This window comes from Bicyclus anynana, chromosome 10 (assembly GCF_947172395.1).
Source record: "Bicyclus anynana chromosome 10, ilBicAnyn1.1, whole genome shotgun sequence".
Taxonomy (NCBI): Eukaryota; Metazoa; Arthropoda; class Insecta; order Lepidoptera; family Nymphalidae; genus Bicyclus; species Bicyclus anynana.
In genome coordinates, this window is record NC_069092.1 from 1,818,468 (window position 1) to 1,835,701 (window position 17,234).

The 17,234-nt window shown below is 38.7% G+C and overlaps 1 protein-coding gene across 1 annotated transcript in view; it reads left to right on the forward strand.

Moving 5' to 3' along the window:
• Positions 1 to 15,697: 15,697 nt before the first annotated feature.
• LOC112050707 (mothers against decapentaplegic homolog 6) overlaps positions 15,698 to 17,234 on the forward strand; it is a 48,951-nt gene continuing 47,414 nt past the window's right edge. The window contains exon 1 of the mRNA XM_024089045.2: positions 15,698 to 16,044. Coding sequence (XP_023944813.2) covers positions 15,780 to 16,044 — 265 coding nt within the window. The 5' untranslated portion in view covers positions 15,698 to 15,779. The remainder of the gene's footprint in view (positions 16,045 to 17,234) is intronic.

Sequence of the window (17,234 nt, forward strand, 5' to 3'; positions counted from 1 at the left end):
ATAGCATGTCGGGATCGTGAGGTGCTAGGTTTGACTCCTGGCTCGGGATTCGTCAAACCTAATATTTCACAGTCTAACCTATACATAAGCTATACTCCATGTGCACTATTTACTAACAAACAAATTCAAACTATGGGTATAAATCCCTAATCATTTCACACCTAATAAGAATTATAGAGCCGTGATAGCCCAGTGGATATGCTTTCTGCGTCCGATTCCGGACGGCGTGGGTTCAAATCCAGTCCGGGGTATGCACCCCCAACTTTTCAGTTGTGTGCATTTTAAGAAATTATTAAATATCACGTGTTTCAAATGGTGAAGGAAAACATCGTGAGGAAACCTGCTTACTAGAGAATTTTCTTAATTTTCTGCGTTTGTGAAGTCTGCCAATCCGCACTGGGCCAGTGTGGTGGACTATTGGACTAACACCTCTCATTCTGAGAGGAAACTCGAGCTCAGCAGTGAGCCGAATTTCAAAAGCCGGGTTCATAATGATGAATAATTATAATTATCTTCTTAAATTTATGAAAATGAATTTGATTAATAAGCTTAGATATAGTTTATAATTATTTAGATATAGTTATTATAGATATATATTTTGAATATTTTTTTTTAAACAAACCATACATAATTTAAAATAAGTAAGTTATGAAATGACATGCATTTGTTTGTTGGTAAACAGTATTCATCAAGTATGGCTTTAGTAATAGAACTCGAACAGCATGGATAATCTTTCTGTGCACTTGGTGCCGTGGTTCGTAATGGAGAGGTAATAAATTCGATTCAGTGGCGTGCGTAAGGTTTTCAACTGGGGCAAGCATTATAGGAATTAACGGAATTATTTTCGCCAATACGGATCTCTTAGAGTAGGGAGGACATTTTTTGCGTCTATAAAGTGCATTGGTTCGATTCCCAGCTTTGATCCGTTTTGGATTTTATTTTCTAGAAACGTCAAAAGATCCACGTACGTAAGGGTCGGATTCAACAATGAAAGGCCATGGGTTCGATCTCAGACCATACGGTTGTAAGGCAAAATCGGTCATAATTAAAATTGTGTAATTTTAATTACCTACACAAATAGGCGGCTGTGTTACTGTGGCCGTGTTTTCTATACTAATATTATATAGACGAAAGATTTAATTGTTTGTTTGTTATGCTGTAAACTCCGAAAATTCTTTCACTGTTGGGAAGCTACATTATCCCCGGGTGCTATAGGCTATATTTTATCCCCGTATTCCTACGGAAACGGGAATTTAGAGGGTTATTGGGATCTAAATATGAAAAGTGTACATCAAAATGCGGTTAATTAAACCCCGGCCTCGGGGATCCCGTAGTTAGCCTATAAAGGTAATATGGTTTCGTGAATGGGGTCTCGTCGTCAGGGTATGAATAAAATATAAAATATTGAGATTTTCTTACTTTTAAGGAACTCTTTTTAGCAGTCCAAAATTACGAAGTTGGTGATGTTGATAGCATTCATCATCATCATTATCAGCCGATAATGATGATGATGAATGATGATGCTGGACATGGGCCTCTTTCATGGACTTCCATACAAAACGGACTCGAGCCGCCAGCATCCCGTGGCTACCTGCGATGCGCTTGATGTCCTCGGTCCACTTAGTGGGGGGTCGACCAACACTGCGCTTTCTGGTGCGGGGTCGCCTTGGGACCCCCACTTCCATCGGCTCTTCGAATTATATGCCCTGCCCATTGCCACTCATGTCGGATCTCCTCATGTCTCTTCGATTCCACAGAGAAACTCCAAACATAGCTCGCTTCATCACCCGCTGAGTGACTTTGAGCCTTTATAATTATGAGAGTTAGCGACCAAGTCGAAATAAGCGAAGAATTGCAATGATGCAATCTATGTAGCAGAAACGAATTAACTAGTTAGGAGGAGGATGAAAATCCACACCCCTTTCGGTTTCTACACGACATCGTACCGCGCTAAATCACTTGGCGGTACATCTTGGCCGGTAGGGTGGTAACTAGCCATGTCCGAAGCTTTCCCATCAGAAGACAAACAAAACGAACAAAGAAGTCGGTTAGCTTCAGTCAATAAGCTTTAAATATTAATAGAGTCATCTAGATAACTCCCACGCGAGATAAACACGCAATGTGGGTTATGTACAGATAATGAATAGTTAAAAAAATTTTAATAAAAAAAATTCAACCGACTTCCAACTCTAAAATTAACCTAAACTAAAAAGCATAAAATAACATCTTACCTATGTGCTACCTTCTGATCAGTTTGAAGGCGGTGCCAAGCCAGTGATGTTTTAATTCAAGCCATTTAAATTACACAATTTCTGTGGTTCTTTTAGAAACGGCTTTAATTAAAACATGACACTGGATTGGCACCGCCTTCAAACTGATCAGAAGGTAGCACATAGGTAAGATGTTATTTTATGCTTTTTAGTTTAGGTTAATTTTAGAGTTGGAAGTCGGTTGAATTTTTTTTATTAAAATTTTTATTTTTTAATTTTTAGTGTTAGCACACCTAACTGAGTGTGAACAAAAATTAATGAGCAATTAGTTGAAACGTTATTTTCTTATGATAAGTATCTAAGTCCTACAATCCCAATTTTAAAAATACTACCTTAACTCATATACAAAATTTCACTCCCCCTTTATCCACATGTAATATAAATATTCAGAAAAACGTGAAAGGTGACTGTCCTCCGTCTTCATCACATGCAGTCACAATCCATATGGGTGGAAAGTTCTCATCAATATAAAATTTATCAAGTCCAAACACAAGGTAGCTACTGTGAACTGTCGAGGAGTTCCCTTAACTCTCCTTCATCTTCATCACCAGACCTTTAATACAGTCACAACCTATCCAGGTGGAAAGTTCTCATCAATACAAAAAATTCAAGTCAAAACACAAGGTAGCTACTGTGAACCGTCGAGGAGTTCCCTTAACTATTCTTCGTCTTCATCACCAGACCCCTAATACAGTCATAACCCATCTAGGTGGAAAGTTCTCATCAATACAAATTTATCAAGTCCAAACACAAGGTAGCTACTGTGAACCGTCGAGGAGTTCTCTTCACTGTCCTTTGTCTTCATCATCAGACCCTTAATACAGTCACAACCCATCTAGGTGGAAAGTTCTCATCAATACAAATAAATCAAGCCCAAACAAAAGGTACCTGCTGTAAATCATTGACGAGTTCCATCGTCTGTGTATCAGCTCCATCATCAGACCAACTCCAGACCTTCATAAAATTGTAGTGGTTTAAAATACCTTATAGAAACACTAACAAACGCACTAGCCGTCTCTACGATTTTCGAAAGTTCCTCTCGATTTCTCCAGGATGCCATCATCAGATCCTGACATGAAAAAAATGGGACCACCCTGGAATCAAACCCTTCAAAACAAAAAAAGAATTTTCAAAATCGGTCCACAAATGACGGAATTATCGCTGGACATACATAAAAAAAAAAAAAAAAAAAAAAAAAAACATACATACAGTCGAACGTAGAACCTCCTCCTTTTTGGAAGTCGGTTAAAAATATAAAAATAGCGTACGCACGAGTTGGCGACGATCGCGCGACGCGCCGGCGCCGGAGCGACGAGCGCCGACGCCGCGCCGCGACGAGCGCCGACCTGCCGGGGCCACGCCACCGCAGAGTACCAACGAAGGGTAGTTCACTATTATCTGTACTAATCTATACTTATGATAAAACTGTAACAGATTTTCAACAAATTTTGTACATTGAAGATATTTGACATTTTTTGTTTGAAGGCATTATTTACGGTACTGAAACCAAAATACAGTCTCTGTCTGACTGTCCGTCTTAATATTAACCGTTCATCACATTGAAATTACTGAATGATTTTTAATGATTTTTGTTTGTTTGATGATGAAAAGTTTAAATGAAACTTGGCACTATTTGAGCCCATCATATGAAGAAGTTTATTCAGAATTAAATCAGAAGGGTTAAAGGAAAATTGGAGTTGAAAGTTTGTATGGAAAAACCTTCAGTTTAAAAACTGTAGGACTGTAGGTACGACAAAAAAAAAATACTCAAGTACTGAAAATTATGTTATTCAAGGGTTTTCAAAGAGAAAAGCTCAGTATCTCATAGCCCAACCCGAAAATCGAACCCTGATCCTTGTGATCCGAAGCAACATACAGCTTAGGATTCTGGGGGCAGGCTTCGACTGTGGCTAGTTACCACCCTGCCGGCAAAGACGTATCGCCAAACGATTTAGCTTTCCTATACGATGCTTCGTAGAAGTCATTAATGATGGACTAATCTGCCATGAAATAAACAAAAAAAGTTTTAAGTTCCGTGGCCAAACAAATAACGTCCAAGTATTTGAGTATTTGCGATGCATATCTGACTCCGAAGCCTCCTCGTGGCCGGGCGATATATAAATTAGGGGATCGCTTATTGATTCGTCCCCTGCCTATTGAATGCTATTGGGGACTTCCGGAATTTGCGAGTTATGGCACTCGGGGGCGAGCGAGAGCTTGAACGGCGCCTGTGTATGTTAATATATTTGTTATTATGAATAAATAGCTAATACGTTCTACTAGCAGACGCCCGTGAATTTGTCTGCGTGAAACCTTACCCTACACTATCCTACTCCCACCCTACATTTACCCTCCTACCTTTGACGGCCTCCGTGACGCAGCGCAATACTTTGCTGATTGAGGTTGTCTTAATTGGTGCAGGTCTAGCGATTTAGCGTTCCGGTACGATGCCAATAGAAACCAAACAGGGTGTGGTTTTTCGTCTTCCTCCTTACGAGTTAGCCCGCTTTCATCTTAAATTGCATGGCTTACCATCAGATGAAATTGTAGTCAAGGGCTAACTTGCAGAGAATATAAAAAACCCTACCATCCGATGTCCATATCCTAGTTCTAAGCTACCTCTCCATCAATTTTCAGCCGAATCGGTCAGCCGTTTTTGAGTTTTAAATAGTGTAACTAACAAACTGTAAATTAAAATTCTTGCATTGAATGAAAGCAGCATTTATTGAGCGACTCTTTTAATTGCGAGCTTAATACGTTCAATTTTAGTATTTTAATATCTACTAGCGGACGACCGCGACTTCGTCCGCCATAAACCTCTTTAATCCAGCCCTTACAATATCACTGTTAAAATGGAGTAACCTCTCCCGTTTTCCCAACATTTCCCCTCACTTCAACTTATATTGACGCAATTTAAGGTAATTGTATTGTAAGGAACTAGGATACCTATAGAGCTAATAAGATATAAGAGCTGCGATAGCCCAGTGGATATGACCTCTGTATCCGATTCTGGAGGGTGTGGGTTCGAATCCGGTCCGGGGCATGCATCTCCAACATTTCAGTTGTGTGCATTTTAAGAAATTAAATATCACGTGTCTCAAACGGTGAAGGAAAACATCGTGAGGAAACCTGCATACCAGAGAATTTTCCTAATTCTCTCCGTGGACTATTGGCCTAACCCTTCTCATTCAGAGAGGAGACTCGAGCTCAGCAGTGAGCCGAATATGGGTTGACAACGATGATACCTATAGAATTTCAGAGCTCAGTAGGGGCTGCAAAATCCAATAGCCTAATTAACTAACTGGCGGCAAATTTGTTAATCCGCCACTGAACCCCGGACCTCCGCCTTGTAATTCCACTGCGCATACCACTGCGCCACGGAGGCCGTCAAATTAAGCTACCAAGACACCATAAAATGTAAATAGTAATTCATACCTACAAACTATTAAAAGAAAAGCAAATAGTTTGACAGGCGGGTGAGCCGGGCGCCATGCTCGTATGGTGGCGTGATGGCGCCTCAAATTGGCGCCAAACCAGTCGACACAGTGGCGCTGCCCGTGGCGCGGACGAAAACTACCAAATTAAGGTGAAACACACCCAAAATATGGGGTGATAAGTACTATATTTGGAGCGATGATGCTGTAGACGTAAACAATTGTATTGCTTCTATTTTCTATAACGGATTGATTGTCTTTGTTTATGGGTAATTGTTTGTTTGTTTTTTAGTTTATGTCATATCTGAGTGGTGGTGATATTAGTTTTGTTATCATTTAGAATATTATTGAAAAGTATCTACTTCATAATGGTTATTTTTAAGATTTCATTATCATCTTTTCAAATTCAAAGTTTAATTCATTCAAGTGGGCTTAGTTTACAAGCACTTGTATTGATAAGGTGATAGATAAAATTGAAAACCTCGTCCTTTTTTTGAAGTCGATTAAAAATTAAAGTTACAATCGCTTGGAAACCCCGTAACTTTAATTTTGAGTTTGCACCTTCTTCCGAGAAGATCCCAAAACAAACTCAAATGCCTACTACATAGTCAAAATTCTAAATTTTTAGTTTATTTCAAACAGGCTCAGTTTACCAGCTCTTTTGACACGTCAGTTGACTATTTGTAAAGATTCTACCACCGGTTCGGAAGGCAGATTCTGCTGAGAAGAAACCGGCAAGAAAAAAAAAAAAATGGAACTTAGACCCAACACGCTGCACCAAAACGATTGGCGGGGTGATAGCGACTCCGGCGTAGGGTTGCCAACATTTCTTAAGATAAATATAGTATTTATCGGATTTAGCTATAAAACAATATAGTACGCTCAAAGAAAATATTATAGTACCTATTTTACGATTTAAGCACAAAAAATACATTGATTATTGCTACTAAAACTAAACTTAAACTATATTTATTTGAAGTTTTTGTCAAAAATAGGAGTGTCAAATTTAATTATTAAATGTTTGAAAACCAAAACCTAACTTTTTAAAAGTAATTTCTTCTAAATTCTTTCTTTATGTAAATTTTTGTTAACGCGCTTTACGGAATACGAAAAATGCTAACTTGCTTGAAATGAAAGGAAACAAATATTTTACGGATTTGAACCCAGGAACTTGCATGATGCGAACGAGGCAGCCATAATAGGAACACATTTTTTCAAAATTTTTCGCGAATTCGACATCAGTCATTTCGTCATTTACCCCTTTCTCGTTGGAGAGTGCAAACCGAACTGTAAAAAAAAATACAGCTTCAAATGTTACTTCGCCGCTTTGAGAAAGAAGAGTGATAAAAAAATGGTTTTTTCTTCAAAGAACATACTTTTGTTAAGCCAATTATTTAACCAAATTCTTATTTATACATCTTAATGCCATCTCCATAATATATACTTTTAGTAGCGAACGCCCGCGACTTCGTCCGCGTGAAATACAGTTTTTCATAAATCCCGCGGGAATTCTGGATTTTTCCGGGATGAAAAGTAGCCTATGTGTTAATCCAGAGTAAAATCTATTTTCATTCCAAATTTCAGCCAAATCGCTACAGTAGCCGCTGCAAAAAGGAGGAACAAACATACATACTTACAAACACACTTACACACAAACTTTCTCATTTATATATGTGTGAAGTGTTCTAGTGTGATACGGGGGTATATCTGGTGCCGACGTTGTATTAGCCAGTGGGCATACCCCTTTTGCGAGTCTAGAGGAATTGGTCCAGGTCTGGCTGGTGGGAGGCTTCGGCCGTGGCTAGTTACCACCCTACCGACAAAGACGTACCGCCAAGCGATAGCGTTCCGGTACGATGTCGTGTAGAAACCGATAGGGGTGTGGATTTTTATCCTCCTCCTAACAAGTTAGCCCGCTTCCATCTTAGATTGCATCATCACTTACCATCAGGTGAGATTGTAATCAAGGGCTAACTTGTAAAGAATAAAAAAAAAAAAATCCTGTTTTAAGTCAATGTTCTCCACTCGCGCCGCGAATTTACGGCAATTAAAATGGTGGGAGAAAATGCCATAGTCAGTTGAATTTAAAATATGTTTGTAGCTATGTATTATTTAGGTAAGTACATACATACATACATACATACATACTCCTAAACATTAAAAAAGGTGGCGATTGTTTAAAACACGCGGACGACATTCGTTTGGTCTGAACGAACCCTAAAATAGGAGATATGAATTTTAAATCCGCTACAGCGCTGGTGATTGATGAAAATGATGCCCATCGGAAGATAATACGAATCAATCGTGCGTATCAGGTGATAAATCATGTTAGCGCTTTCAGTGCTGAATTATTCAAAGCCTATTTTGAATAACGCGGAGTTTAGATTGTTGTATTCATTTAAATATCTAATACTCATGTTTCTGTTTCATAAATACACAGATCCGATGTTATATCCGACTGTGAAAACTGTTTTAAATTTGATTAGATTATTTTTAGCCACCATAGCTGAAATTATATTTGAAGTGTAGTTAAGTATGTGGTGAATTTATCTACGTCTACCATAAATGAGATCGATGACGTCAGTAAGTATTACGTATGTCATAGAGCGACTTGTGGTGCAAGGAAAAGTCGAAGACTCGTGCTCGTGGCAGGTCACCAATGCGTTGACCAAGTGAAACCCGCTGTTCATGGTTCGTTTCACGACTGTGCTAGGAGAGCTAAACTACGGAAGGAATGGCGACCGATAGTGGATTCTTGCAACCACACCTAAATGACGACCACGACCACTCTGTAGCGTGTAGCGACAAAGAAGAAGATTATGTCTAATGCACTCACCATCCAATAAGTCCACGTGCGTGAAGGGCTAATGGCAGGACATTCGATAAAACTGATCGTGTGTTGTGTTGCTCGCGATGTGCATGACATCATGCATACCTTGTAGCTATGGCTAGTCTATATATTGAGCTGCGCATGGTATAGCTCATTGTAGTAAATACGGCAACCAGATATGGAGCTTGGACTGTGGAAGGTAGTAGGTTTCAAGGGTCCGGATTTCAAACCATCCATGTATAAAACATCTTCTTTTTTATTTTCCTCGCCATCATCTGAGAACTAGCTTTGCGACAACCTTTCGGTTGAAACAGTTTGATAAATTCAACTTTAAGGGTCTCCAATCTCCATATTCTCTAGCGAAGGGTTGTGATGCTAAGGGTCTGGTGGATACCTCATTCCTGATGATATCCCGTAGAAATACGTACATTGCGTTGGTACCAAAGATATGTGACTGGGACAACTCCGACGCCATTAGACGGAATTTTCTCTATATTTCTCTTCATCGACCAAAATACTTAATACGAGTACATACTCGACATATATAAATGCGCTGACGAACTTTCAGCCTTAATAAAATGAGATTGTCTGGCTATCGCAGGCACTCATTCTAGTTTAGAAAATATATTTCCTAAATTAATCATCTGGAAATCAAACCTAGGACTCTCTATTGAAAAAAGCTACATTATCAACTGCACTAGAGGTCGTCAAAATCATGTTATGTTGTTATTATGAGATGTAAACGTATGAAGTGTTCGTTGCCGGTGTCTTTGGCCGGCGCGTCGGCGGCACGACCTCGCGCCGACGTGTCGGGACGACTCGGCGACGACGCGTCGGCCCGCCGCCGGTCAGCCCTGCCAATCTCCTCGCAGGTACTCTCGCGTATGATTATTAAGGCTCTTATGTATGAAACTTCATATCTAATAATGTTATTCCGTTGCTTCGATCGAACTGCCCCGTGGTCCAGTAGTTAGCTTATGCGGATTTGAACCTTGAGGTCTTTGGTTCGGTTATGAATTTTTTTTTTCAAAAAAAATACAAATAAACGGAACAATATAGAACAACAACACAAATACTGCAACCTTTATGAAAATAAAGAGTAAAAGTTTTCCTTCGTAAACTAAGAGTCCTTATTTTATCTATTTAATTCCATTTTCTACGGCCTGGGTGCCATACCGGTATAGTTTTCATACTATAGTGCCCTTTGTCCTTTTGAGCTTTAAAATTACGTCTAAGTTCTGACGTTCTTGATGCAAAAAAGCCCTGAGGATTAATTACCAGTCTGTATTAGAGGAGGAATTTTTCATTTCGCATACCCCAGTTAAATCATATTATGCACGCCACTGACCGTCTTATTCCTATATTATTTTGTGTATACAAATTTTTCTAGAAAACTGTATTTAAAATAAAATTATCGCTTTCGCGGTTTCCAACGAGGGAAGACTGAAAAAGTGCGTCAAGGATGGCGACCGGCAGGAAAATGCCGCTTCAATAGACTTCAACGGGTGCCGCGGCTAACGCTTTCCTCCTTATATTTACGTACTTAAATTAAATTTTAAACTAAGTATTATTATTTTTTTTACTTACTTTACTGATGATCGAATAGATGAAATATAATATTTTGCATGGCTTGGAGCAACATAAAGACTTAAAATTAGTTTAACAAGTGCCAGACTTATTTTTTTTTTGATAGTTATTGTTGTATGGTGGTAACCTATTTGTTGTATGGTGTTAGCTGAGGTTTCTTCAGAGGAACATAGCACTGTCACTGGTATGGTACTCGTCCATTTTTATGAGTTCCGTAGTCCACAAGGAACCCTTATAGTTTCGTCATGTCCGTCTGTCCGTCCGTCCGTACGCGGTTTAACGCCGAGACTATTACTACTAGAAAACTGTAAATTGACACGAATACATACATTGAAAGTGTGAACAAAGTCGTAAAATAGAATCTTGAAAAATATTTTTTAGGGTACCTCTCCAACATGTAACTTGATAAATTTTTTTTTACTCATTTATCACATAATGTGGAATATCGTTGGATAAGGTCTTTAAATGTCTTGTTTCAATACTTTTCGATTTAGGGATCCGTTTGTAAAATAATAACCCACCCACTCCCTCTACCGCGGCTAAACGGTTATTTATGGATACGTTAAAAAAATCACAAAAGTAGGATATATATTTTCAAGACTAATTAAAGTCAATTTCGTTATCAACCCGGCTATATTCGACTCACTGCTGAGCTTGAGTCTCTTCTCAGAATGAGAGGAGTTAGGCCAATAGTCCTCCACACTGGCCCAATGCGGAATGACAGACTTCACACATGCAGAGAATTAAGAAAATTCTATGGTATGCAGGTTTCCTCGCGATGTTTTCCTTCACCGTTTGAGATACGTCATATTATTTAATTTCATAAAATACACACAACTGGAAAGTTGGAGGTGCATGCCCTAGACCGGATTCAAACCCACACCCTCCGGAATCGGAGGCAGAGGTCATATCCACTGGGCTATCACGGCTCTCTAAAGTCAATTTAGGATATATAACTCCAAAACTAACTCGAGCTGCTTCTATTAATTAAAATGAATTTGAATAGATCAGCTGTTAGTTAGACAAAAGAAAAATTTTCCAATAAGAAAGAAACCATTGTAAACTAACAAAGAGCGCCACAACGCAGTGTAACCTAAATCCACCCCTTCATACGTTGGACATCAAGTTTCATTCACAATTTTCCAGTTGAGCACATAAATACACCCCGATTCGCAATTTCCCGCCATTCCTCAATCTGATCGCGGACTGGCTCGACGCCGCCATGTTTAAAAGAAAATACGACAGAGTATAATAAAAACTTTTTTTAATATTTATTTTTTTGAGTTCTAGTATTTTTAATATTCATGATGACATATTTTTATGAGTGATTTTTTATGGATATTGCGGTGTGATGGATGTTTCTTTTTTGTTTGGTGAAAAGTGGTCAACTATTAGTGCCTACGGGAAAACATAACGGATGGCTTTGGAGGATTCGGGTATGGATTTTTTTTTTTTATTATTTATTGGCTGATTTTTCATGTTGAAATAAAGAATAAAATTATTTGAATTAAATATTTTAGTCAACAAAAAAAATATAGGTAGGTGTGTTCGTATTATTTAAAAATAAAAGTCAGTATTTTTATTTGTATTTAATTTGGTATTTAAGGTTTTTTATGTATATGTTTTTTCAATGATAATTTCATACTATAGATAGGTAACCTATCTATAGTATGTCCCTACAAAATCATCGCAATAAGTGATCCGAATTAAGCGAATCCACTGAGCGCACACATACGCAATTTTGTCATTAATTCCATTATACATATATATTTATCTATTTATAGTTTTTACACTTCCTGAACACACAACTCGACATTGTAGACGATATTTAGGAATTATTTGTTTAAATAACGTTCGTTGTATAATAAGCGACTAAATAAAATTAAGTCAATTTTCCACATTTGTCCGCCTCAGTTTTGATGATAGTGCCCCATCTCTGGTATACTTTACTTGCTATAAGACTCCAGATCCTGAATAGACTAGTTATGAAACGTAATTTGTTGATATTTTCTATTTGTTTATTTTATAAGTTCTACTGAGTATCATAATTAAAAGTAATCATATCCCCTGTTGCTTGACAGTTAGCTTTGCTAGACCTAGGTATAATGTTTTCACGAAAAAATCATTAACGGTTTTTATAGAAGGGTTGCGGCGAACCTTAGAGACTAGACTAGACTCGAAACGTGATTTTTCATATTAAAAAAATACGCTTTTATATTTCATGACGATGACGCAATCTAAGATGGAAGCGGGCTAACTTTTGTAAAGAATAAAAAAAACTATTTAGACAGATATTTCGAACTCCACTACACCTACCAGTGGCGTGCATAAGGTTGTCGATGCAGTAAGGAAATTAAGCACACTGGGAAAATCTTCATTTAATAAGCATTAAGAAGACAACTCTTAGGGTATGCAGTACTTTAATGCATGTATGAAGTGCACGCCAGTACCTACACCACAGTAAAAATGTTGGATAGAACTTTGCGAAGGTTCATCATGAATAGATAATAATAATCTATACAGTAAAAAATGTCTACTTTAGTCTTTAAGTACCTACTTATAACGGAGCATAGATTGACAAACATTCTTTCTAAAAAATGAGGTATGTCTGACTTTTGCCGGCTCCCGGTTCACAAAATGTTATGACAAATGACAATCGAGCTTTTTAATTTTTTTTTTAAATATCCCTGTGGGTTTCCATTTCAGTAGTAGAGCCATCTATCGTAAAACCGTTGAACTACGTACAAAGTTAAGCTCGGTTGACAGACTGAATATACATTGTACCTGATATGGAAGTAAACGCCATCTATTATCTGTTTTCTTAAATATTTACAGATGGGAGTTTTTATTCAATTACATTTTTGATTAAATATATTTGAAGTGTCGGTCCGTGATTTAAATGTAATTAAATTAAATGTATTATGTTATTTACACGATGCTAAAACACAATCAAGCTTTTTAAATTTTTCGTCTGTCTGTCTTTTCGGATTAATCTCCGAAAAGACAGAAAAACCGATTTAGATGGGACTTTCACTGGCAGATAGAGTGCCTATAATTTTATGCAACATTATCCCGGAAAAATCTACGGTTCCCAGGAGAAACCAAATTTCATGCGGACGAAGTTACTAAACGTCCAATAGTGTAATTAAAAGAGAAGGTAGGTGCCTACTTATTAGTTACAAAAGTATTAACAGAAAATTATAATAATTAATTAATTATAAATAATTATAAGCACTCTTTAGTAAGTAGGTAGGTACATATTTAAGAAAATTTTAAATCAAGTTCTTTATTTGTAATCAATCAACGAAATTCTTATCAGAAAGCTGAAGGTCATAAACCGATAGTATAAAATTATATTTTTACAAAATAGATTAATTATAAATTATAATAATATGTATTACTTTTGTTTGTCATGCGTGGTCATGCCAAGATATCTTGCCGATGATCAGTTTGCGTTTTTCGTGGCGTGTATAAGATTTTCAACTAGGGTATGCACTGTTCATAGAAATACACAGACCATTATTTTTGATGAATGGCCCGTTTTGGCATTTTCTCTTCAACTAAGGAAAATTCTGTAATAATAACGTACCTATGCAATAGTACAACAGGTGGGGATCGAACCCTAGACCTTATGGATTTAAGTCCAACCCCTTAACCGTGAAACTATACAGAGGTTTAATTATTTTAAAAACGGTTTGAGTTGCCGTATTGAACGGTTAGGAATCGAACCTGTGACCAATGTTGGCAAGTGCAGCGAGATGCGTTCTCGATGCTGATAGAGATTTAAAATGCGTTTAATATTTTAAAAATTTCCGGGAATCGAACCTATGATTCACGTTAGTAAGTGCAACGAGACACAGAGATGCAGCCCCACAACCGTAATATTAAGATTTAAATGGGTTTTCAAATTCCCAATTTTCCGGGAATCGAACCCGTGACCACGTTGGCAAGTGCAGCGAGATACAGAGATGCGTTATCGATGGTGATAATATAGCTTGTTGCATGTCGCCGCGCATTCCGCCTGCCGCTGTGCCATAGAATATAGAGTCACAGAATTGTAAGTTTAGTGTAAGTTTGTACCTATCGGGTAAAACTGAGTTTATAAAGAATAGAAACAATACCATTTTCTCGAGGATTGTGCAACCATTTGTCTTGACTTTTTAGTAAAACCTGGCCTGAGAAAACCAATTTGCTATTAATGCACAATGTAATGAAAACTAGAGAGGTAGAGTCTAAATGCCCTAAGGATGGTTCAGTTTCGGTGTGAAACGTGCGTAAAGAGTTTTTGAAGTAAAACCCCGTCATTATATTACACCCGTATTATCATGTACTAGTACAGGTAAAAAAATACAGGTTGAATAATCTCCTTTTTAGTAAAACAAATTTAAATTCTTATTTTGGTATGAAAGCGGTACATCAAACGTCTCGGACGTTAGAGATTTAACTTACCCAAATCTTTACGCCAGTTTAATTAGAGGGGAAGGGTTATATTGCTTAAATTAAAAAAAATATGTCAAATATCGTTTAAAAAATTAAACAACCGTTTAATTTTTTTTCGTTTCGTTTCAATCGTTAGGTACAATTCGTTTGTCTCTCAGAGGCAATAGAAGTTTATCCACAATAGTGTCCTCGGCGGGTCAGCGTAGCGTGTCAGTGTGCGGTGGCGCCGCACGCACACACGCGCGCGCACCTGACGCCGCCGGTGGCGCCAGCCGCGCCTCGCCCCGCGCGACCGCCTGCCCCCCGCCGCCAGTTGCCAGCGGGGTAATCTTGCCGAAAATCAGGGAGATTTACCCTTACTGTATTAATAAATTTTTAACTAATTTATACGTGATATTTTGAACTTTCAGAGATTCTCTCGTAATAATTATAATAAATGATGCTTGCTGTAGCTATCAGTCAGTTAGTCAGTGTATTTCTTCAGATCAAATGTCTGAATCAAATTAGCTATTTTACTTATTCTTGTTTATCTAAATTAATTTTGTACTTAAACTTTGGGAAATATTGTATTGCTTTTCGTTTCTATTTGTCTTTTGAAAATTTGATGATATTACAATATTTAAATTGTGGCTCGTACAACTATAATACTGTATTGATTTTCATGCGATCTTATAAATATAGATACATTTAGTTAAACTTATGAATTTGATATTTGAAGAGTCACCAATGTTTCATAATAATTTATTTAAACGAATATAATAATATGTATTACTATTATTGCTTACTTTTGGTAGGTACCTCATTAACTCTGAGAAACTTAAGTCTTCAATAAAATGCTGATTGTTTGTTATATTTTTGAAACTTAGTTGGTACGACAACTAACTAAACTGGCTGCTGTTTTATATCCTACAGTCATAATTGTCGTCTGGCAAGCGAGCAATAACATTAACAACACAACATCCGGGCACGTGTGTTTGCTATTTATCGATTGAACAAGGCGCCGACAAGGGCAGATGAGCGGCATTAGACTAAAAAAAAAAATAGAAAAAGTGCAAGTGTCGGTGGGGTAAAGTGGGTTCGCGCAGGTGTCGCGGCGGACGGCGGCGGCGCGCGTGTCGCTCGGCGGCGAGTCGGCAGTCTGCAGGCCGCACTCGGCGCGCGATGATGTGTCGGCTGCGCTGTGTGAGTCGGTGGAGTGTGTCGTGACGCCGGCATGTGATGTTCCGGCGGCGCGCGCTGCGGCGGCGGCTGGCGGCGGCCGGCGCGGCCCCGCTGCCCGACGAGCAGCTGCGGCGGCTGGCGCGCGCGCTGGACGCGGGGCCCGCGGGCGCGCCCTGCGTGCCGGCCGAGCCCGCGCTGCGCCCGGCCGTGCTGCGCGCGCTCCGCCCCGACCTGCGGGACCCCAGCGAGCTGCGCCGCCTGCCGCACTGCGAGCACCACCACTGCTGCAACCCCTACCACTACAGCCGCCTCTGCGAGCCCGGTACGTGACAGCGATCCCGCGCAACAAGTGCCGTAAACATGTGTGCACAGCAAAAGGGCAAGAACCCAGAGCTGTAAAGTTATTAAAAAAAAAATGTGCTTACTATGAAGACGTGGCGCGTATTTTTAAAGTGATGCGTCGAAATCGAATGCCGCGTTTCAAAAGTAGTCTTTCGTTCGTAGAAACTAGAAAGTAGGATGAGTATGTGATGAACTGATAACAAACCTAACCTATTTGTGTTACACTGTTAGTCGCCGAGCTCTCCGTATAGTGGTTCCATGTTCACAAATGCTGCGCTCCGAATGTACATCCGTAGAAAGTAGGATGCGTGTGACAAACTGTTGCTAAAACCTAACCTATTTGTTGTTCTGTCAGCCGCCCATAGTGTTCACGTGAGTCCACGTTATGCACCGGTATCAGTATCGGGCGTTATCAGCTATCAGTGTGGTTATCGCCACTGTTTGCCGCTGTATGTCATCGTTACGTCGATTGCGGCAACATGCACTAACGTAAGCAACAGTCCATCCCCCGGTTGTAAACATTGCCGTTCGGCGATCTATAAATAGTTCCTGACATCAACGGTCGTCTAAGATCGAGTTGAGTGCACGTCTTAACTAAATTCTAAAAGGTCACACGCATTTCCAAGTAGTCAACTCATCAGTATTCCGTCCGTTCCACAGATATCAGTATTACCATTACCAAGTAGATAATAAAATCTGTAAGAAAAATCCACAAATAGGAATGTTGTTTTACAAATTCTCTACTCCTGCAAATACAGGATGTAAAAAAAAAGTAGAAGTTGTAATAGTACCTACAAACAGTCAGTAACGTGCTTAAGGTGGTCGATCAGGGTATGCACTAGTGTGAAACATTAACCAAACGGAAAATCTGCATTTGATAAATATTTCAAGAAAAACGTCTTTTAGAGTATATTTTTCAAATGTCTTAAATATTTCCTGTCTAACTAGATCTTATCTTATTTACACACTACAAGATTGGTTAATTTCTACACACATAACTAAGTTAAGAACTACACAGAACTAGACATAAGATTATGGCCTTAATGTGGCTGCATTTTGTGATATATCACCAACGTTACAGAAGCGTATTTTGGGTGGGTTTTTCCTTGCAAAATGCTAAATAAGAGACTACGATTTTCCACATAACATCAAGGAGTTATTCCGTCTTTG